We start from the raw sequence: 24,594 nt of genomic DNA on the forward strand, positions 1-24,594 counted from the left end.
ATATGTTTGCCAGTGTATTTTCTCAGGTGAAATGATGATTTGAAAAGTAAAGTGTATTATAATTGTACTCATATGGCCACACACTGTAAATAATTTATTCCTTCTTACTGAGATGTGTCTCACCTAAATTATCTAAATTTTTTAGGGGACAAAGATAGGCCAGGCAATAAAGCTCCGTGACCATTAAGAGTTGAGACCCTGACACACACGGTGAGTTTTGGGACTAGGGGAGCTGTAATTCCCCTAGTGTTGAGTAGTTTTTGAGTTTGTGATAATGATGTATATATGTGTATGTAGATACTCTGGGTATTGTATTCTGAATGACATAAATACACTGTCTTCCGCTGTTAGGTTTTATAAATAAAATAACTTTTTACCCGGTACCCAATGCGGGTCGGGTCGTACGAATGGTAGTAGGGTTATTGACGTGGCTGATTTGTGAATGTTATGGATGACGCGTGAATATTGTTAGAAAAGGTGTATTCCCAAGAGGGGGGGTGAATTAGAAATTTTAAACTTTTCTCCTAGGTTAAGTCAAAAGTCAATATGATTTGATAACCTAGGGTCTTTCTACACAATTTCAAATGTGCTGATAAATAAAATACGTGGAATTTAAATCATGCACATTATTCATACAATAACTGTTAGAATTGGTGTATTACCAAGAGGGGGGGTGAATTGGAATTTTAAAATTTATCACCTAGGTTGAACTGGATAAATAGCAGTTTATACACAACCTAGGGTATGCCTATTCAATTTCCAAATGCGTAGATAAGTATAATGTGAAATTTAAGTCATACGCATCATTCACCCATAACAAACATGTGCGGTAAATAAAAAGTGCGGAAATATAAATGAACACACGATATGTTATCGGGGTTCGGCCAACCGTGCCTACGTCCCCGCCTCAAGCTCGCAAGCTAGAGGATTCCACTAATAGCTCACTTAAGGGTGGAGCGGTACCGTTTACAACCAGGTCAAATTAACATAGGACTGACCTCAACCTTAACCTGGTCAATTAGCGTGGCTGACCTCAACCTATACGCCTTAACACGACGCACCTAGCTTTCCTAACTGGGTCTAAGCCAATCCGGGACTATTCCAGGGCTAGTCTCCCTCTTCAGGCCCATGCCTGGAAATACAACCAAAGTGTATTACAATGAAATGGTACAGTGATTGTGCTTTCAAGTAAAGCAGATATGTACCCAAATTCGCACAATAATATACTCCACAAATATGAAATAATTTGTAAGCTCAGTATGGTCTAAGATGTCAACTCTCAAATAGATTTACTATTGTTGTAATGAGTGCGTGAGAGTGCAAACCTAAATGATCTTTGTATCACAGGATATTCAATCTAAGTGCTCAAACAAAGATATCATCCAGACTTCATATATTTCAATCAACAAGTTTTCTCAATACACATATGTATATGAAGCTCTAGCAACGTATAAGTTTGGTTTGCAAAAGGATATTCAATCTTTGTATTTAACAAGAGATATATGAGTTAACGAGTATTGCAACAAAGATTTATCACACTAGCAAATATCTCATCAAATATATTCAAGATTAATAACACAGTAGATATTTGAAAGTGTTTTGCAACCAAAATACAAATACAATCTTCTTAAGATGTTGCAATGGAGGTGCAAATCTTAGAAGATCTATCAAAGTCTTCTTAGGATAGACTTATTAATAAAGTCCCCTAAGAATACTCAAGGTTTAGCTCCCAAAGATAATACAACAATCAAATATGAATGGGAGAGCAAACCTTACTAAATAAACACACTCAATCGACTTACAGAGGGTTTATGAGATCGAAGAAGGTAAGCATGAGTGAATAGGGCTTGAAAATGAGTATTATAGGGTTTTGGTTTTTCAAAGAATTTTCCCTAATCAAAGTGGCTAATTTTTCCTTAATCTTTGCAAATGAAGACATATATATAGGCAAGGAAGAAAATATGACCGTTGGGGACCTATAGGGTATTATTAGAAAAGTTTAATGGAGTTTAATGCATTTTAACCCTGTTTAGAAAAATATTAACCACGGTAAAAATGGGAACAACCCGAGAGGTCCGGTCGACTAAAAGTGGTTCGGTCGACCAGGACTCAAGTAGCTCGGTCGACCGGGAGCATTTTGAACTGAGTGGTCGGTCGACCGGAAAAGGGCGATTTTCAAAAATACCGCGATTCGGTCGACCGAGGCCTTTTTGAACTGCTCGGCTCGGTCGACCGGGTTGTTGGGAATTTTCCCAAGACCCTTCGGTCGACCAAGTCGTTGGAGTAAAATTTTGGTTGGTCGACCAGGAGGTCAAAATGTTGACTCTCAGGGTGTTCAGTCGACCGAGGTCAAATGACCTATAAGGGGTCGGTCGACCGGGACCGGGTCAAATAGTTGACCCGGACCGGTTTCGGTCGACCGGGCCAATTTAAACTGAGTTGGCCGGTCGACCGAAGGTGCACCAAATGTGCATTTCGGTCCCTTCTTGCAACATAAAAACCTTATTCAAGTGCCTATTACATACAAGTGCAAAGGTGAGTGTCCGAAGGTCACTTGGGGTCCAATTTTGAAGACACCGAAAAAGTCCGGTGTCGGTCGACCGAAGGTACTCCCTAAGGTCTTTCTATGGTTCGGTTTGAGCTTACAAAGTAAATCATTCATGTGATGTGTGTGAGCTTATTACAAACCGAAAACCCTAATTACTATTACAGACAATTCCACTGGAAAATATTATAATTAAGAGTTTATGAAATTGTCTTCAAGCCTTTCTTGCTTTGTGCACATCTTGATCTTATCATTCTTGATTCCTGCACAAAAGCTCAACTACTCATTAGATACAATGAGTATTTGTCATAATCAAAACTGGGCGTGACCAATAAGGTCAACAATAACATATACGTGTGGTAAATATAAAGTGCTGAAATGTAAATAGACACACGATATGTTATCGGGATTCGGCCAACTGTGCCTACGTCCCCGCCTCTAACTCGCAAGTCAGAGGATTCCACTAATAGCTCACTTAAGGGTGGAGCGACACCGTTTACAATCAGGTCAAATTAACACAGGGCTGACCTCAACCTTAACCAAGTCAATTAGCGGGGCTGACCTCAACCTACACGCCTTAACATGATGACGCACCTAGTTTTTCTAATTGAGTCTAAACCAATCCGGGACTATTCCAGGGCTAGTCTCCCTCTTTAGGCCTGTGCCTGGATATACAACAAATGTGTATATAATCAGATGGTACAGTGATTGTGCTTTCGTGTAAAACAAATATGTACCCAAATGCGCGTAATAACAAACACCACAATATGATTCAATATGTAAGCTCAATGTGGTCTAAATGGTTCAACTTTCAAAGTATTTTCTATCAGTGTAATGCGTACGTGAGAGTGTCAAACAACAATCTTTGTATCACAAGATATGTTCAATACAATAGTTCACACAAAGATACTAGACAGACAATATGTATATTTCAATGAGCAAGTTTCCTCAATCATATGATGCTCCAGTAATATATATATTCGGTTTGCAAAAGATATTCAATCTTTGTATTCAACAAAGGATATATGAGTTGATGAATATTGTAACAAAGATTTTATCACACAAACAAATATCTCTTCAAATATTTTTCAAGATAAAAACACAATAGATATTTGGAAGTATTTGAAAAGTTTTTGCAACCAAATACAAATACAATCTTCACAAGATCTTGCAATGAAGGTGCAAGCTTGGAAGATCAAATCAAAGTCTTCTTAGGAGAGACTTATTAACAAAGTCCCCTAAGAATACTAGGGTTTAGCTCTCATAAAAAATAAAATCAATCTTACATAAAATATGAGAGCAAACCTTTCTTAATCAAGCACTCAATCAACTTACAGAGAGTTTGAGCAATCAGAGAAGGTAAGTATGAGTGTTTTGGGGCTTAGATATGAGTAGTATAAGGTTTTTATTTTTCAGAGAATTCTTCCCTAATCAAAGTGACTAATCCATACTAATTTTCTCAAATGATCTTATATATATAGGTATAGGAGAAAATATGACCGTTAGAGACCTATTGGGTATTCTTAGGGAAGTTTAATGATGTTTAAAGCATTTTAACCCTGTTTAAAAAATATTAACTGCAGTAAAAAATCAGGGCAACTCGAGAGGTCCGGTCGACCAGATCAGTTTCGGTCGACCAGGACTTATATGGTTCGGTCGACCAGGGGGTTTTTGAACTGAGGTCTCGGTCGACCGAAAGTGGGTGATTTCCCAAATTTTCGAGGTTCGATCGATCGGGCCTTTTTGAACTGCATGGTTCAATCGACCAGACCGCTGGGAATTTTCCCGAGGACCCTCCGGTCGACCAGGTAGTTGGAGAACAAAAGTTCTTGGTCGACCAGATGGTCAAAAAGTTGACCAGGGAGGGTTTCGGTTGATTAGAAAATTTTGAACTATCTGGTTCGATCGACCGGGACCTTGGTCAACGGTTGACCAGGACCTGGGTTTGGTCGATCGAGAGTTTTTGAACTACCTGGTTCGGTCGACCGAAAGTGCACCAAGTGTGCATTTCGGTCCCGTTTTGAATCATACAAGTCCTATTCAAGTGCCTAACAAACATATGTGTAAGTGAGTGTGTCCTAGGGTCACTTGAGGTCCAATTTTGAAGACACCGAAAAAGTCTAGTGTCGGTCAACCGAAGGAAAAGCCCTAAGGTCATTCTACGGTCACTTTTTGGTTTGAGCTTACGTAGTAAATCATACATGTGATGTGTGTGAGCTTATTACAAACCAAATGCCTACTTACTATTACAGACCAATTAAATATATTACAATATTGAATTAAAAATTTGGTGTTTGGACTTTACTTGCTTTGTGCACATCTTTATCTTAACATTTTCAGTTCCTAGACAAAAACTTAAACACTCATTAGATACAATGAGTATTTGTCATAATCAAAACCGGGCATAACCAATAAGGTCAACAAATATTTCATTAATTTATTTATTATAAAAAAAATTTGTATGGAAATTGGGGCGTCACATAAAATTTGAAACTTAGTCATGTCTTCTATAAAACATATGAGTGACTAAATTTTGAAACTTAAACGTTAGAGGTGCCAAATTCAAATTTAGGATGAACAAGTGTATTTGGGATGAAAGATGAGATTAGAGGTACCTTTCATCATGTAACTACCTGGAGTAGTCCCCCAATTAAACCAAAAAAAATTAATCACATTAGTTATTAATTGTCGTTAAAGCTAACAATTAATTTTATAACCCCAAATTGCCCCTTACAAATTAATTTTTAGGTTGACTTAATTTTATAATCACAAATTACTCCTTACAAATTAATTTTTAGGTCGGATGTTCTCTTTCAATTGGCTTGTCTTCTTATATTGAAGTTTTTTTGTAATTTGTAAGTTGCAACAGAAAACTAACTAATTAAAAAAAAAGTTTTGATACGATAAATATAGGCTAAAACAACAACAACAACAACAACAACAATAATAATAATAATAATAATAATAATAATAATAATAATAATAATAATAATAATAATAATAATAAGCCCCCACGGTATAGCGCGTTGGAAAGGCATCAACAAGTAAGAAGGAGCATCGGGGGTTCAATTCCAAGTAGATACACTCACGGAGTCAGCGGTGTAACGACCTGCTTAAATATTCATATAATAAAAACAGAATGAATAAAATAGTCAACCCGAACCCGTGGGTATCGAAGATACCTATCATACACAGCAAAAACCTAAGTAGCAGTAAATTTAAATCACATTTTCGTAACCATAAAATCCAAATACCAGAGTTAACTACATTCCCAAATATCTGTGTTTATATACAATCTCCAAAAATACAAAATATATTCATATCTTGGAACCCACCACACCAATCTATGGCTCCTAGATAAAAAACTTACCCTCCTAGTATAGTAGAACTATACTATCTCAACAGCGGCCTCGATCCGCCGATCCTCCTGGGTTTCTTGAAAATTATTTAAGGTCGTGGGTGAGACACTTCTCAATAAGGGCAAAATAAACTAAATACAGCTGTGTAACAATATGAACATTTAATGCAATTATATATATACAATACATTTCATATATCTTTAAACATTCATCATAACATACTAAATAATCATATACTTTCGTATTTTCTAATAAATCATCTCGTTCATAAAATGTCTGTTATAACTAATAATACTGAAAACATACCTAGGATGAATAACTAGTTGATATCATGTATTACCCCCCACGATGGGTTGTACAGCCCCGAAGACGGGACCCGACAATGGCTGGCTGACCACTGCTGAGTCAAAAATATCTGTAAGTAAGATGGGCCCGCCACACCCTGGTCCAGACTACCAGGTGGACGTCTACAACTCTACATTGAAAGTCACATCGACTATCCATCTCCCACCCTCTCGTGGGGTGGTTAGCACCAATTTGAACATAGATATCTGATTTATATAACTACGGTACCGTGCTCCTAGAACTGAATTAAACTAACATCCGGGTTCTAGTAACATATAATACATGATAATATAGAGTTTAACATAAATGAATTGATAGTTTTTTCTATAATTTCATAAATACGGCATTGCGCCAAACATTTCATAAATACGACCTCGCGTCGATCATTTCGTAAATATGGCCTCACGCTGATCATTTCGTAAATACGGCCTTGCGCCGGACATTTCATAAAAACGGTCTTGCACCGAACATTTCATAAATACCATTATGAATAAATAAATCGATTATCATGTATTTTCAAAATCATGATGTACTGTATTATTTTATAATTCCTGAAAACATGTTTCACTCGTAAAATTGCTATAACATAATACTTGTCACGTAAAATAATATTCATGTCACACAATACTGAGTAAAATCATACATTTCATTCTAAAATTTCATTTCCCGTATAATAATAGTATTTTTCCCAAATATGCATTTTCTCAATAATATTCAAATATATCATATGCTTTCCTGAAAATTAATTTGCTGATAAATAATACTAATTTACATGGAAAATTAACTGTTTTAGTTTATTCCCTTACCCGACACTGGAGAGAAACCCCCTAAAAATTATGGTCCTGCCACTCGCAGGGTTCCCCGTTTAACTCCCTAAAAACAATAACTCTCAGAACTAAACTTCAGTATTTTCACGTGAGTATCATTTCCTATAACTGTGAAAAGATCAAATTTGGCATAAAAAGCCTTACCTCAACTCAGGGATGAACTTCAACTTGCTTCCACCAACGATCCGCTCCGGCAGATTTGGAGAGAACTTCCTCAGGAGCATCGTGATAGCCTCAGATCATCGATTGGGCAAACGACGGAGCCAAAATAAAGAGAGAGGAGAGAGAAACCATAGGGAGAGAGAGATAGGAAGTTATTTTCTGATTTTGCTGCGTTTAAATCCGAGTTTTAGGCTATTTATAGAGTCAGATTCGTTGACGAGACACGTCACCTCGTCGACGAGTCCTTGAAGAGTTTCGTTGACAAAATTCAGAATTGCCAAAAATCCTTTCTCAGTATCTTCTTATCGACAAAACTTGTCTTCGTCCATGAGACCCCATTGTACCCTCGTCATCGAATCCCCTGTGTTCGTCGACGAGGACCTGATAAATTTTTTTGGGTCATTGCATCCCAAAGTAAAACGTCGTCGACTGCCTCCTTTTGTTACTGTTTCCATTTCCCTCACTCTCTATCTAAATACCATTATTATTCGGGTCATTTCAAATAGTACCTGTGGATAGTGAGAGTTTACTTTGGGAGCCAACGGGGATCGTGGATGGTGAGAGTTCGCTCTGTCAGCCAGCGGGGACCGTGGATGGTGAGAGTTCTTTGTGAGCTAGTGGGGACCGTGGATGGTAATGGAGATGTGTCCCGGGAGTCAGGTTAGTCGAACGTCCAACTGATGCATAAAAGTCGTTTCCGCATCCGGACTTTACCCTGATTAGCTAGATCTGGGGGTGGAGGACATTGATCCGTAGGTTTGGTGCCGCACCAGAGGTCCGAATGGCTCGTTGGTGGCTGAAGTTCATATGTAAATAAAATAATAATAATAATTGAAAATCTTTATGGCCAATTTAATATTGGGTAAAAATTTCCTTTTATAAAGAAATTAGGTGATTGTTTTTTATTTTATTTTTATTTTTGTTTTGGTTGGGGTTGGTGGGTGACCAACATATAATGCCTTGCCCTTTTCACGTTTGTCCATTTAGTTAGTTGCATTTCTCACCAAAAGAACATATGAAAAATAACTAATATAAGATAAAATTGTATAATTAATTATTAAATATTTTGTTGAACTACATTCTAATAATGCTTAAATGTTAATATTTAATTCTCTTATTTGTTTAGGCCAAATCTAAGAAAAGAAAAGTTAGATTTTTAAGTGTTAGTTGTAATTTTTTTTAATGGTTAAGTTGGGCAAAAAAAAGTATTCTAATAGTTAACTATGAATCAACGTTAGTCAATTTAAAATTTGGAGTTGATAAAATTCTTAATCAATTATTAAAATTAAAATATTAGTTATTAAGCTGTTACTAAATAAAATCTTAAAAACTAATTGTGCATTTGAATGTCGTCTAGAATCAGGAGACCTTGTTGTGGTTAAAACTCAAGACGTAAATGTTGGAGGTTTTAAGTTCGAACCATGAGAAATTAAGGAGCAATATCAAAATATAATATGGAATATAATACGAGCCTTTAATTTGATCTACCAAACAAAACAACTCTTTGTGTTAATATACAATTCTTGAGTTTAGTCTCTACTTTACAATGAGGATTATATCCATGCTAATCACTATATCTAAATTTCTGCACAATGTTTGGCATATTAAAACAAAAGCAAATGAAATTCAATTAAATATATTATTTTGTTCACAAGTACAACCTTATCTTTTAAATTTATGACAAAACATTCATAAAAACAATGAATTTCAATCAAATCTATATTATATGGACCAATACAAATGTAAATTATTCTAGAGATGAAATATCTTACCCTTTAAAAATAGGATAAACCATTTCTTAAAATCATAATGTTTAACTAAATTTAGATAAAATCATAAAATCACTTAGATTAATAATAAATTAAAAAAAATATTCAAAAATTTAAATATAAAAAATTGCGTAATAAAAAAGTTAAATTATATTGTTAGGTTCCTTTATGGCGTGTCAATATATAAATATATCAAAATAATGAATTATTGATATGCAAAAAAAAAAAAAAATTAAAAAAGTAGTATTTTTGATATTTTCATAATACTTTATATTTTTATTACATATTAGCATATTATGTTAAAATATCTTTAAAAAATGTTTGCGTTTACACATACAATAACATATTTGTTGAGCTGCACAAACTTGACTTTGCCCGACTAGTTTAAATTTTATTAGGTTGAACAAGAGTCTATAAATCATATAAGATGTTAACAATAATTGATCAGTTATTTTGAGTTTGAACATTTTGATGGCTTATTATTTTAAATTTAAATGGGCAATTGCATTTTTTTTTTTTAAATAAGAGTATATGGATTAGCTAATTATCTAAAATATAACAACCTTTCACCAGAGAACTTAAGCTTTGAATATTATTACTATTTATGCAAGTGAGAATTTTTTAATAGTGGATATAATCATTAAGAAAATTCTTATAAAAAAATAAGCTCATTATTTTTATTATTTTTCTTTTTAATTACATATTAATAATTTTTTTCTTCAAGTAAGAGTAAAAAGAAACAAATGTTTTTAACAATTATGTATAATCAAAGAGACCTCTAACATGAATATATGGCATTGCTAAAAATTAAAAATATTGTGAAGAAAAGTTGACCGATTTGTTTCTTATTTTAATTTTTGTGTACGAAATTGTGATTTTTTTTTTGAAAAATAAGAGTAAAAGAATATATTGTTAATAATAGATTATAGATTGAATAGATGTTTATGCTGCGTTTGGCATGAATTTTAGATTTGGGTAGATTTGGACAAATTTTAATATAATTTTATATTAAATTTTATTCAAATTCAAAACAAATTCAAATCCAAATTCAAGCTCTCTACCTAAACTTAGAGAGTTAGCGACAATGATTCCTAGGGTTTATTTATTTTGTTGAATTGGTGAAGTAAGGTTAGGATTGACTAATCACCCTTAATCTATTTGGGGTAATTATAAATATGTGATAAGTTGACCAACAAAAATGTTTTTAATCCATTTACATGGCATATGATTTCTTGTATATTTGGAGAGATTTTATATTTAAATTTGTATTGAATTAGGGTAAAATGTGATATAAAATACTTTATTCAAATTTATCAAAATTAAATTTGAGATTTTAAATTTATATGCCTAAATGCAGTGTAATTGATTTTTTTTTTATCGGACAATGGTAGCTCAACAACTGAAGTACCTGACAAGACTATGGTGCCTACACCCTTGTCGCTAAAAGTACAAAGTTGTTGGCAAAAAGAAAGTGTGTTCAATGTTTGAAATCCAAATTCTTTCGCCAATCTAAGATAACTTTTTGCGGCAATATGTTTTCGACGCGAAAAAGGGAAAAAAATAATAGCCAAAGCTGGCGTTCTTTAACGGTAATTCTTTTCGCCATTAAAAAATAAAACGGGGTTGATAAAAATGAAGTCAATATTTTATTTTTTCTCAAGGTTTCCCCCCAGCCGCAAGCGTTCCTCCAGCTTGTTTGACTGGTAGCTCAAAAGCTTTTCTTCCGTCTTCACCCTCTCATCCTCTCTCAATCCCTTCCCTTCACCATGAAAATCTTTCAGACCCTCTTTCCGTATGGATCATGGACGTCCCTGAAACCCCTCCCAACGCTCAAACCAGCGACCGCGACGACGAACTCCGCCAACTTCGTACCCAACATGACTCCCTCCTCGCCGAGCTCGAAGCCCTTCGCTCAGTGCACAAAACGCTCCATTCGAAGAACACGGCGGCCGAAGCCAATTCGGCACTACTGAAGCAGCAAAAGGATGAAGCCCTTAAGCGCAACTTCGATTTGACGAAGGTTGTAGAAGAAGTCTCCAGCGAAAGAGGCGCTCTTCGCGATGAAAATGGTCGGCTTGAGGAGAGTTACAAAGAGCGCGAGGAGGAATTGGTGGGAAAGATCGAGGAGGAGGTGAGGGAGAGGGAAGAACTCAGAATTGAGTTGGAAGTTTCGAGAAGGAGAATGGAGGAGCTGGGGGACGAGAAGAGACGGAGGGATGAGGTTTTGGCGCGGAGTTTGGATGCGATGAGGTCGGTGAAGGAGGGTTTGGAGAGGGTAATTGAGAGTGTGGGCGAAGAGAAAGTGGAGATTGAGATTGGGGAAGGAGAGGAGGTGGAGGAGGATTTGGGATTGGATGATGAAACGAGGCCGATTTGGGAAGAAATCAGGGCTGTGTCAAAGCTTGTGAGTGCGGCAGAGGCGAAGGTGGGGGAATATGTGGAAATGAAGAATAAGGAGAAGAGAGAGTTGGAGAGCAGTGTCGTGAGTTTGACGGAGGAGAATCGTGACATCAATAGCTTGTTGAGGATTGCTTTGGTGGAGAAGGAGGCAGTGGAGAAGAGTCTTAATAGGCTCAAGGGCAACAACGATCAAAAACGAGTTGCCATTTTGCAGATTGCGGAGAGGGGATTGAAGGCTGGGTTTGGGTTCATGCTGGGAGCTCCAGCTAATGAACCATCTTCTGACAATTCAGGTGCCGTCAGTGGGTGTAGCAAATCGGATGGCAGTGAATGTGAAGAGGAGGCTGTTAGTCTGGTATTGCTCTTTCTTTAGAGTCATACACTTGGAATTGTTTAATGTCCGTAATGCAAACATTTGTTTACATTGATGCATTGAACTCTGAAGTGGATTAATTCTAGACAAAGTTGCGTTTTTTAGGAAGGAAAAGTGGGAGGATGGGAAGTTGTTTAACCCTTTGGCTGTGATACACATTCAGAAAGGAAGTTAGCTAGTAGATTAAGGGACTTTGTACCTTTCCTCATTCCTTCCTTTATCCTTTCTACTGCACATAAGGTTACTGTATTAGTGTATGTTTTGACATTTTGAACTCTGATTAAAGGTCGTTAACCATGTTGGAATGGCAAATTTGTAAAATTGGTCATTATGAGTGTTACGATGAATTTGATTGGGAACTCTGATAGCAACAAGATGGGCTTTACCTAGACTAAGAATGGATCAACTATTAAATCTTGCGTGGTGGCTATATTTGTTAGAAGAAGAGCTAATGTGTAATTCCTGTTGAGAGGCAATAAAAACTAGTATATTTATTGAGAGAACAAAATCTAGTCTTTACAGTAGGACACCTTAATTCCCTGATGCTTACTTTCTAAAAAATTTGAATTTGAGCAGGTTAGAAGAACTAAGCTCTATTTTATTATTAGATGTGCAACCTCCATTACCAAAGCAGTTTGACAAATGCACAGTGCAGAAATTTGATAGAAAACTATACCTTTGGTATGATTCTAGTTGTCAGTAGGTGGTCAAAAAGTGCAATGAGTGCCCAACTACCCTTATCATTTGCATTTAGCATAGAACAAAAGTAAACAACAATAACCACAAAACCAAGCCTCAAGTCCCACTAGTTGGGGTTGGTTATATGAATCATTTTCCACCAATTTATACGACATGAATCATTTCTTTTGACAAATTCATAGCTATTAAATCCTTACCCACTATCTCATTCCAAGTTATTTTAAGTCTACCGCCCCTACCCCATCTACTACCCCGCACAGTAACGAACTCACTTTTCTTCACTGGTGCATTATGCAACTTACATTGTAAGTGTCCAAACCATCTGAGTCGTCCTTACCTTATCTTATCTGAGTTACACCTAATTTACCACGAATATGTTCATTTCTTAATTTATCTTATAGTGTTATACCACTCATTCATCCAAGCATTCTCATCTCGGCCACTTTTACTTTTTGGATATTTTGTTTCTTCGTTGCCCAACATTCGGATCCATACAGCATAACCGGTCTTCTAGCCATCCTATAAAACTTTCCTTTTAATTTTAAGGGTATTCTACGATCACAAAGTACACTTGAAGCATTTCTCCATTTTACCCCACCTGCTTTAATTTTATGCAATACATCCTCTTCAATTTCTTCTTTAGTTTGTGTAATAGATCCAAGGTATCGAAATCTGCAAGTTCTATTTATTTCTTTATCATCAAGTTTAACTTTGTCTCCAATATTTCTTCTACTATTACTGAAATTACATTTCATATATTTTGTCTTATTTCTACTTATCCTAAAACCTCTAAATTCCAAAATTTCTCTCCACAATTCTAACTTACCATCTACTCTGCCCTTAGTTTCATCAATCACTATAATATCATCTGCAAATTATATACACCAAGAAATCTCATTTTAGATACTCTTAGTCAGTTGATCCATCACCAAAGTAAAAAGATAAAGGCTAAAAGCATATCCTTAATGTACACCTATGGTGATTGGAAATTCTCTAGTCTCTGTTTGTATAGTCCTCACACTAGTTATTACTCCATCGTACATATCTTTAATAACATTAGTATACCTACTGCATGCACCATTTTTTTTTTTTCTAAAACCCACCATAGAACTTCCCTAGGTATCTTATCATATGTTTTCTCTAAGTCAATAAATACCATATGCAAGTCCCTCTTCTTTTCCATAAACTTTTCCATTAATCTTCTTAAAAGATATATAACTTCTATAGTAGATCTCTCACGCATAAAACCCAATTGATTTTCTGAAACCTCCGTTTCTAGTCTTAATCTTTATTTAACTACCCTTTCTCACAGTTTCATTGTATGACTCATAAGCTTAATTCCACAATAGCTATTACAATTTTGAATATTTCCTAAATTTTTGTATATAGGTATTAAAGTGTTTTTCCTCTATTCATCTAGCATTTTCTTAGTTTTTATAATTGTGTTAAATAAATTAGTCAACCATATAATTTAGTTATCACCTAAGCATTTACAAACTTCAATTGGGATGTTATCCGGTCCTATAGCTTTTTCATTTTTCATCTTTTTTAGTGCGAACATAACTTTATGAACTCTAATTTTGTGAATAAATCTCATATTTTTAGTCTTTTCTTCATTTGTCAATTCTAAGTTTAAGTTTTCTATTTGGTTTTCATTAAATAGCTTACTAAAGTAACTTTGCCATTTTTTTTTTATGTCTTCTTCTTTAACCAAGACAATATCATTCTCATTTTTTATACATTTTACATTACCTAAGTCCTTACTCTTTCTTTCTATAGCTTTTGTAAGTTTAAATATATCTCTTTTCCCTTATTTTGTATCTAATTTATCATAAAAATTATTAAATGATCTATGTTTAGCTTCACTAATGGCCTTTTTCGCATCTTTTCTCGTCTCTGTATACTTTTCAAAGTGATCCATATTTCTATATTTTTGCCATGTTTTATATCAAATTCTTTATCTTTACGACTTTTTGGACATCTTCATCCCACTATCAATTTTCTTTACTATTTAAGTTTACTATTTAAGAATCTTCTGCTTGATTCACCTAAAATCTCTTTTACTACTTTTTTCATAGAGCTAACTATCCTACTCCAAAGAGTATTTGTATCTATTCCATCTTCTATAGTCCAATCACCATCTTTGATCATTTTATCTTTAAATTTTATTATATTTTCTCCCTTTAGGTTCTACCACCTAGTTCTCTTACACTGGTTTATTTCATCATTTCTCTTTCATTTTTTAATACATATATATATATATATATATATATATATATATGAACTCTAAAACTCCATGTTGTGTGGTTAAGCTTTCGTCTGGGATAACTTTACAATCCTTGTATGATAAACGATCTACCGTCCTAGTTAATAAAGAATCTATTTGACTTTTAATTTGTCCATTTTTAAAGGTTACTAAGTGTTCTTATCTCTTCTTAAAGTAAGTATTCAGTGTTATAAAATTATATGACATAGCGAAGTCTAAGATCATCTCCCCATGCTCATTTTTGTCTCCATATCCATATCCTCCATGTATCTTCTCATAACCTTTATTATTCATTCTAACGTGTCCATTCAGGTCTCCTCCTATAAATATTTTCTTAGTCCCTGATATGCCTTGTATCATGCTATCCATATCTTCGTCAAATTGTCTCTTAAGATTTTTGGTAAGTCTACTTGAAGAGGATAAACACTAATGATATTTATTATCTCTTGGCCTAAGATCATCCTGATTTTTATAATGCTATCCCTACTTTATTTACATTTACAACATTATCTTTTAAGTTTTTTTCTACAATAATTCCCACTCCATTCTTATGTTTTTCTTTTCCAGTGTACCAAATTTTAAATCCTGATTTATTAATTTCTCTAGCTTTCTCCCCTACCACTTAGTTTCTTGAAGGCAGATTGTATTAATTTTTCTTCTAATCGTTGTGTCCACAATTTCCGTACTTTTACCAGTAAGTGTCCCTATATTCCAAGTTGTTAATCAAATCCGAGTCTCCTAAACTAGCTTTTTTACCTGTCCACGTCCAAAATGATTCAAGAACCCTTGCATATTTAACACCGTACCTAGGCGCCAACACGGCGCCTCGCTTTAGGGTGATGACCTAGCCCACCCTTGCCCACTTTTCACTACACTCGGGTGGTACAAGTGCAACGTGTCGCTTGTAGGGCACGCCCCAACAAATATTCGGTAAGGATTCATATCATAGTGATCTGACAAATTTTACGCTAGCTGTCAGCTACCTAACGCATCCCTCCTCGGCTCCTCCTTTACCTGGACTTGGGACCGACTATGTGTGAAAAGATTAGAACATTAAGTACATCATAGGCAGAGTTAGCATAGAACAAAAGTAAATTTAAAAAAACAAGAAAAAAGCTCCCATATGTAGCATTATAAATTTATCAATGGCAATTATCTTTGGAATCTTGGCTGTTATATAAGTCTCGTGCTACCTGGTTTGCTTCTAACAGATGCATTTGCCATTTGCTTCAATCTGATCTTTTTTTCTTTTCTTTTTTTCCTTTTGGGTATTGCCATTTGCTTCGCATGCGTGTGAACGTGAATAGTGTAATTGGTAGATTTTTGTTGAACCTTTGTTTATTTACTGAACAATGATCAAGTTTAGTGTTGGATACTAATGGATTAATGTGATGAGAAAGTGGGTTTTAGGCAATTATACTGATCTTATTTTTTGTTGCATTATCAGGCCTCCACAGTTGAGAAGATAATGAAAAACTTGCGACTTGAAATCACTCATTTGAGAAAGGCTCTGGAGGAGTCTAGGTATGTGATCATGAATGCTATGCTAGAATAGGTTTTGCTCTTCAATTATTATGTTTTTATCTTGCAGATTATATTTTTCACAGTGAAATTTAAGTAAAACAGTCTCTGAGAGGGTAGTAAGAAGGGATCAATAGGAAACAAAAATTGACTGGTCTTAAAATGATCTTATGTGCCAATGTGTGTATGTCTATTCCATTTAATTTTGACGTATTCTTTATCAATAATTTTGCACAACTAAATAAAATACGATATTTATTCCCAGTTGAAGTACAAAAACTCTTCAATTAGACACCAACTTTTTAAAATTTCATTTCTTTTGCTGTATTCACCCCAGATACCATTTAGAACCTTTCTATATTTCCAAAAGGATAATGGGGAATCGATATCCATATCACCTGTATGTTGATTATTATAATAACTAATAAGTAGACACAAAATTGCCCACTAGAAATTAGTGCCCACAGGTTCGTTTAGTTGTGGAAAATAGTTTTCATTTTTAATTTTCAGTTCTCTAATAAATAAAAGCAATGGTGCTTCATTTTCTGGTTTTCCAAAGTTCATATGGAGAACTTGGTAAAAGTTTTCCATACAGCTAGGAAAATGGAAAACATAATGGCAATTTTGAAATGTTTTGGAAACCTAGGAATGGAGAACTTAAAATGTTTCCACAACTGCGCAGGCCCCAAGACTTTGTGTGATAACATAAATTATGGAGTTTCAAAGTCTTCTATTTGGTTTTCATTTTAATAGTTTTGGATTGAAGATGTGTTTAATTGATTCTCGTGAAAGCATTATAGTGGTTAATACTATGGTCTGACAGGTTATCAATATTTAACTTACTAGTCTTGGCTTGGCACCCCTTGGGTGCCCCCACTTTTTTTTAACCTGACAGCATGTTAGCCATCTGGAATCTTCTGCTATTTTATCATTTTTATCTTGTCATTGACCATAGCATGATGCATCTTTAATTAATAAATTGATCATATGTCAATTGTGGCATGATATGCTTATACAGATTGATTTATTTACCGCCCAAATTTTAAAGCTGTAAATAGTTTCAGGAGCAATTAAATGGCACGTAGTAGATGATCATGTATACAAAAATTTGTCATTGGAACTTCTCTGAAGTTGTTCTATCCTTGTCTTCTTTTCTTTGTATGCATCTCAAATTCCATTTTCTAACTATCAATTCTTTGCCAGGTCAGATACTGAGCGATTACAAAGTCTTACAGGGAAACAAGCACAAAAAATTGCAGAAAACACATTGTACATTAAAGAATTGGAACACAGAGAGACAGTTTTGGCCCAAAATGTATATCTCTTTGAGAAATGAGAGGGCTGTTGCATGTTTTCCAAAAGCCTGCTCTTACACCTTTCTGTCCCTTAACTGTCATTTTGTTTTGCATCTGTAAGGTCGAAGAACTCCTGATGGAAATAAAAGAAACTGAAGAAGAGGTTGCTAGATGGAGAGAAGCTTGTGAGTTGGAAGTTGAAGCTGGACAAAATGTTGTTGAAGAATGCGACAAAGTGGTAATAGTCTGTGGCTATCTTAAAAAATGTGATTCTTTTGATTTACTGTTTCCTGCATGCACCAATTGTGTTATTCTATTTATTAATTATTATTGTTGTTTTTGTTGTTGTTTTCGCCTATCATGTTTATGAAAATTTAAATGCTCATCCTTGTTTCATGTAAAGATTATGCTGAAGCAGTAATGTAGATTATGTTAACCATGAAAAGGTTTTTATGAGCGGGGATTCGACAGTTTGTAGATTAAGGGATTGTTTGGACCCACTTATGCAGAAGTGTTTTTTAGAAAAAAGAAAAAAGTGCTGAAAGTTATAACTTATAAGTGATGTTTGGTTGTGTTTAAAAATAATTGTTATTTGGATACTTACTTTTATTATAAGGTACTATGTGATTATTTTTATACATATTTTAAATTACTATTATTTTAATTATTTATAACTAAAATTTATATATTTACTATTAAAAAAGTAATATAATGTTATTATTTTTAATTAATAATGGTCTTATTATTAATGTATATTTATAATCATATTAATTTTTAATTAATAATTATGTTAATTGTTATTTTTAATTAAAATTTAAATATTTTTATCAAGTAAAAATAATATAATATTATTTTTTGAATAATAATAATCTTGTTCTTAATTTATATTTATGACATGATTATTATATTAATTTATGTTAAAATAATATTATTAATTAAATTAGTATTTTTAATTTTAATATTAATTTAAATTAATAAATGTTTTTTATTCTTCATTTTAGAATTGAATTATGTTTTATTAATAATTAATATATATCATAATACATAATAAAATAATATATGATTATATTTTAATATATTTTTTAAATTATAAAATAACCACTAAATTTCTTATATTTACAAAATTGACCCCGCCTATGAACTGTGTCACTTATAAGTGACCAAAAAGCTATCTTAGATTGCTTATCAATATTCACTTAAATAGTTCTTAAAAACGTGGTTCTGAAAAAACTTTTATTACAAAATAAGTGTTTGTTGTAGTGCAAGTCAAACGCCACTTTTTTGTATAAGTGCTTATTTTAATTGATAAGTGCTATAAATATATATTTTTTTAAGTGCTCCCAAATGGGGGCTAAGGGATTTAGTGACAAATTTAACATCTTTACATGTAGGTGTGGAATTTATTTCTTCCATTGATATAACAGCATGATCCTATTGTGGTCAACCATTGACCTTGGTTGCAATAACCTTCCTCAGGAAGCATGGCTCCTACTGTGCGCTAGTTAGGCTTGTAAGTGGCTTAGGAGTTAGGACACAGTCTAGTCCAAAGAAACTCATTCATCACTTAATGCATGGTTTACTGTCTAGGGATTTTAAAAGCATTAAATAGAACCTATCCTTGAACAATTAAATAAAACTTGTTCTCAACCTTAGTTACAATAATATGGTCAGATGCAAGTCAACAAAGTCCGAGTGCCATATGTTGAAGCTAGTGGGTGTTGTATTTGTGTGTGGCTCTTATACTTGGTGAGAATCACAAACAAAGGAAGGAAAACATGAGATAGATGTCTTCTTGTGCTGGCAGAAGAAGACTCATCGACGAGTGCCCTATGCTCGTTGGTGAGTGGGTTGCTTTTACTCATCGACGAATCCCTTGTTCTCATCGACGAGTGTGCCTGGGCTGCGAGAAGAAATTCAAATTTTGAATTTGAACGTTGGGGTGATTGGATAATTGGAGGGAAACCTTCGAAGGAAAGTCTATTTATCCCTGTCTGAGGGTATTATGAGATATAAGAGAGATCTTTGTGAAGTGTATTGTGTATTCTCAAATTTCTTAGTGAAATTTTTGTGCCGATTGCTTCCGTGGATGTAAGCTTTGCCGAACCATGTACATCTTGTTGTTGTGCTTGTTATTTTATGTTTTCTGGTTGAGTTTGATTTTCTTGTTGCATTTTTATTCTGCTGTGCATCTTATATCTGATCCATTATTACAATAAATTGGTATTAGAGCGATTGTTGTTATGGCTATGAGATCATCTTCTGCAAGATTTTTTTTCATCAAATTTGATGGAACCAGGAACTTTGGTTTATGGCAGAGGAGACTGAAGGATACACCTGTGCAACAAGGAATGACTAAGGCTCTACTTGGCGTTCAACCGGTTGGAATGGATGAGGCAACATGGGGAGAATTGGAAGCAAAGGTCGTTTCTACAATACGCTTGTGTTTGACCGATGAAGTTCTCTATCATGTGATGGAGGAGGATTCTCCAGCGGCTGTGTGGCGAAAGTTAGAATGCTGGTATATGTCTAAATCCTTGTCGAATAAACTTTTTTCTTAAGCAAAGGTTTTATTGGCTTAAGATGATTGAGGTTTGGATTTGAACCAACATATCAACACTTTCGATGAAATTGTGAGTGATTTGGCACGTGTTAATGTAAAGTTTGAGGAGGAAGACAAAGCATTGATGCTATTAAATTCCCTACCTATATCTTAAACTTATGAGAATTTGGTTACAATTCTTACATGGGGCAAGGATAGCCTGAATTTGGAAGAGGTGACAAGTGCATTGCTTGGTTTTCATCAAGTAAAAATTATTAGCAATGAAGTTTCACATGGTGAAGGACTTGTTGTGAAAAGTAATCAAGAACATAGGAGACGTAAGTCCCAAAACAAATCTCGGTTGTAGTCTGGGAAGAAGAAGAAGGATGTGAAATGTTTTAAGTGCGGTAAAATTGGGCGCATAAGACTGGAATGTCCGGAGTGGAAGAAATGGAATTCTGAAAATCAGTAAGGTCCATTAGTGTTGGGAATTAACAACAAATTCCCGAAACCTGTGAAAAACAAAATAAAGAAAGAATACACGCCAAAGAAAAATTAATCACACACACAAGATAGTATTTACGTGGTTCGGCAATTTTGCCCACGTCCACAGAGTTGCAAGGATTTCACTATTATCAGGAAGAAAATATAGAGAGTGCGGCGGTACAATACTCTCTCTCTCGCTCTCTTGGGAAGTGTGTCGACTTAATCTAATCACTAAAAAAACAATCGTTTTATATGCTGCGCACAGGATTTCGAATGGGCTACAAAACGGGCCCAATAAATTTTCCTGAGGGCGTTGCCCCCGAATCCCTACGAGTACGACTTACAGCCCAATCCTTCACTCCATGGACTAAGCCTTAGGATAGAAATCTCTCATTAAAGAAAAGTCAGGTCATCATCCAAATCGAATGCAACTAGGCTCTCCAAAAGCCCAATAAAATCTATGAAAATGTAGTGGAAGAAGATTAAGAGTGCAATGATGGGGATATGATATGTATTTCATTAGGTTCAGAGTGTTTCACGGATGATTCTTGGATCCTAGATACCGGATGCTCTTATTACATGACAGCAAATAGAAAATGGTTTGACACCTACAGGTCAGTCAATACTAGTTGTATTTTGACGGGAAATAATATTTCATGCAAAATACTAGATATTAAAAATGTCAAAATCAAAATTTATGATGGTGTTGTAAGAACCATATGTGATGTAAAGCATGTTGAAGGTCTAGGAAAGAATGTTATTTCATTGGGTAGTTTAGACTGCAATGGATTTTGTTATAAGTCTGAAAGTGGAGAAATGAAAGTGTGTGAAGGCGACTCGATTGTGATGAAAGGAGAAAAGATAGCGGGAAATATCTATGTACTGTAGGGTGTTACTGTTGTAGGAGAAAAGATAGCGGGAAATATCTAGATACTTTGTGGCATATGTAGTTGAAACATATAGATGACTACATGTATTCAGATGTTTGGGGACCGATGATGATAGCATCAAAGGATAGACATATGTTTTTCGTGAATGTATCATGGAAGGTCTTGGTTTATCTCGTGTGGCACAGGCTTGATGTTGAGGTGTTGTGGTTGAGGTGGAGTACTAGACTAGGAGAGAAATCCTCATGTCAGCCATTGAGACTGAGTATGCTGGTTTTGTTCAAAGAGTTTTGTGAGCAAGGCAAATCATATGCAGGGCTTGCAGGGTACTTCTGGGTGAAATCAGTGAGTATGACGCGTTTCTCGTGTGACCGATCGCTAAAGGTATCGCTAGATGGGAAAGTTGCAAGTGAATTGTGGGCAAATTTTGTGGTAGACTATTCGGTTGTGAGTGGATGTCCACTGGTGCACTATTTTAGTGATGGAGGATCTAGACTTGGTGTTATGTCCGGACAGTACATCTTTCTGGGTTATAAGAAAGGTGGGTGCAAACTGGGTGATCCTGTGGCAAACAAAGGGGTGATCGAGGATATGACTTTTGTTGTTAAAGTCATGGGCCAGCGTACTCAGGCAAAAAAAGAGAAAAAAATGGCAGAAAACTACGGTTAGAGACTCAAGGCAGAAATGTGGGGAGTTCCATCTCGGGTCAAAAATATCACGGTATGAATGGGCATGTGATGCAAGTGGAGCAACAGACTCAGGGCAAAGTTGACATTGGTCATATTGCAGGGAGTTTCAACTTGGGAGATCAGCAGGATTACGGTGGGCCTATGTGTACTATCAGACCACCATTCAGGTATAAATTGATGAGACTTCCAGTTGGGAAGAGGGTGATAGTGATGTATGAAGTGATGTATCTGTTGTATGTGAATGATATGTTATTGGCTAGAAATGTTTTAACTGAGGCTAATCAGTTGGGAACTCTGTTGAAAGTTTTTTGACATGTATGTGTTGGGTATGGCCAAGATGGGTCTTGGTTTGCTGATTCGCATGGACAGAGTTGTAGGGAGATTGGTGTTATCTCAGGGTGGCTTTGTGGACGGAACCGTATGGAGACTTTGTTTGCAGTCTTAGGGAGTTTCTGTGGAGAATCGTTGGGAAATGTTTACCATTCGGTAACTAAGGACGGGTTGTGATTTCCGGGATATGTCAAAGGTTCTCCATGATTGTGTAATTGAGTGTTTCAACAGGCAACAGAGTGGACCGTCAGTTGTTAGTTTTGTTGAAGACTATGAGGGGACTTTGATGATATAAGACTGCAACAGCTTTTGTGTTTACTGTTGTAGGAAGGTCGTATTGGAAGCCTAGAGCGAAGTCTTCTGGTGTTGAATCTACAACTGTATTGGGGTTGATGGTAGAAGCTGAAGTTGCCATCGGGAAGTTCAAGCGGCATTGCTTGGACTTGGTGCATGTTTTCAAGTACTAGAAGGGAGACGGTCCCAATCGGGCGTTTCAAGTTCAAGGTGGAACAATCAGTTATGTTTTCAAGATCTCCTAAGGGACATATAATCGTCAAGGTGGATATTGTTGTATTTGTGTGTGACTCTTATATTTGATGGGAATCACAAACAAAGGAAGCAAAACATGAGATAGAGGTCTTCTTGTGTTGGCAGCGGAAGACTCATCGACGAGTGCCCTGTGCTCGTCGACAAGTAGATACCGAGAGCCAAAAAATCTCAGAGTTAAAGACTCGTCGACGAGTGAGATTCTTTGACTCGTCGATGAATCCCCTGTTCTCGTTGACGAGTGCGCTTGGGCTGCTTGAAGAAATTCAAATTTTGAATTTGAACATTGGGATGGTTGGGTAATTGGAGGAAAACCTCTGAAGGAAAGTTTATTTATCCCTATTTGAAGGTATTGTGAGATATAAGAGAGATTTTTGTGAAGTGTATTGTGTATTCTCAAATTTCTTAGTGAAATTTTTGTGCCAATTGCTTCCGTGGATGTAGGCTTTGCCGAACCACGTACATCTTGTTGTTGTGCTTGTTATTTTATGTTTTTTGGTTGAGTATGATTTGCTTGTTGCGTTTTTATTCCGCTGTGCATCCTATATCTGATCCATTATTACAATAGTGAGTTTTGCTGTCTACTGTGAAATTGGATATTTTATTCAAAATATAGATAATTTTTTAATTAAATGCTATGAAGACTGAATCAGTGGAAGTTTGCTCTATAAATCTATATAATTTGATGGGGTGTAGGATTCAAGCTTAAAATCTTCTTGTCGATTAAAGAACCATATGGTTTATACTGGATTCACGGAATGCGAATTTTGCTTGCCTAATGGAGTAAGTGTGTATGAATTTCTGCTGGCTAATTCTGTGTATAAGTGTCTTCATTTGCAAACTTTTTTCAAAATCTAGTGGGAAAAAGGAAGGCGGCTTTCTCTGTGCGAATTTTGTTCTCTTCACAATTTATATGCTTGCACTAGGCTGCCATACTGAAACAAGAATTGGAGAAAACAAAGGCGGCTTTGGACATATCAAACAGCAAGCTGAAGCTGAAAGAAGAACTTGCAGGTGCAGCCATGGCTGCCCAGGCTGCAGCGGAGAAGTCTCTCCAGCTGGCTGATGGAAGGGCTGCGGTCCTCCGTGTACGGATTGAGGAGTTAACGCGGCAATTGGAAGAAGCAGAAAAGAGGGAGAGGAATAGCCGCCGTAGGGTGAGACACATATGTTGGCCCTGGCGTATACTCAAGTTCAACCCAACTAATACCCCAACCACTAGATTTCAGAACATCAAACGGATGCTCCCAGATATGCAACCCTTGCTTCATCAGACCGTGTGAAATCATACTGCTATGCTGACTGCAATTTGCTTCTCAATTAATTTCTGTTTTATACTGTGTTATTCATTTATTTGGGGATGAGGGTTTGGGCATTTTGAATCTTTCTTTCACTACCCTTCATTTTGATTATTATTTTTTCTTCCTCCTGTAATCAGAGAACTGCCAGGATTGCTTATCATCATGTTCTTCACGTCTGTAATTATATTAGCTGATTGCTGATACTTCCTCTGAACTTTTCAAATGCTGAATGGCTTGGATCTTTACATTGTTTAG

General features: G+C 35.4%; 1 protein-coding gene across 6 annotated transcripts; it reads left to right on the top strand.

Annotated features, from left to right (window-relative positions):
* Positions 1-10,656: 10,656 nt before the first annotated feature.
* On the top strand, positions 10,657-24,553 carry LOC131146966 (uncharacterized protein At3g49055). Of its 6 annotated transcripts, none has more exons than XM_058096867.1 (6): positions 10,657-11,762; positions 16,193-16,269; positions 17,470-17,581; positions 17,683-17,799; positions 23,735-23,821; positions 23,965-24,553. In XM_058096867.1, exons 1-6 carry the CDS (start codon positions 10,809-10,811, stop codon positions 24,319-24,321), a joined length of 1,704 nt encoding a protein of 567 aa, XP_057952850.1. In that variant the 5' UTR covers positions 10,657-10,808; the 3' UTR covers positions 24,322-24,553. The 6 variants fall into 6 exon arrangements, with proteins under 6 accessions (XP_057952850.1, XP_057952851.1, XP_057952854.1 ...); XM_058096871.1 differs by lacking the exon at positions 23,735-23,821 and adding an exon at positions 19,877-20,079 and having other exon boundaries at positions 10,684-11,762; XM_058096873.1 differs by having other exon boundaries at positions 10,684-11,762; positions 23,897-24,553.
* The last annotated feature ends 41 nt before the right edge of the window (positions 24,554-24,594 follow it).

This window comes from Malania oleifera, chromosome 13 (assembly GCF_029873635.1).
Source record: "Malania oleifera isolate guangnan ecotype guangnan chromosome 13, ASM2987363v1, whole genome shotgun sequence".
Taxonomy (NCBI): Eukaryota; Viridiplantae; Streptophyta; class Magnoliopsida; order Santalales; family Ximeniaceae; genus Malania; species Malania oleifera.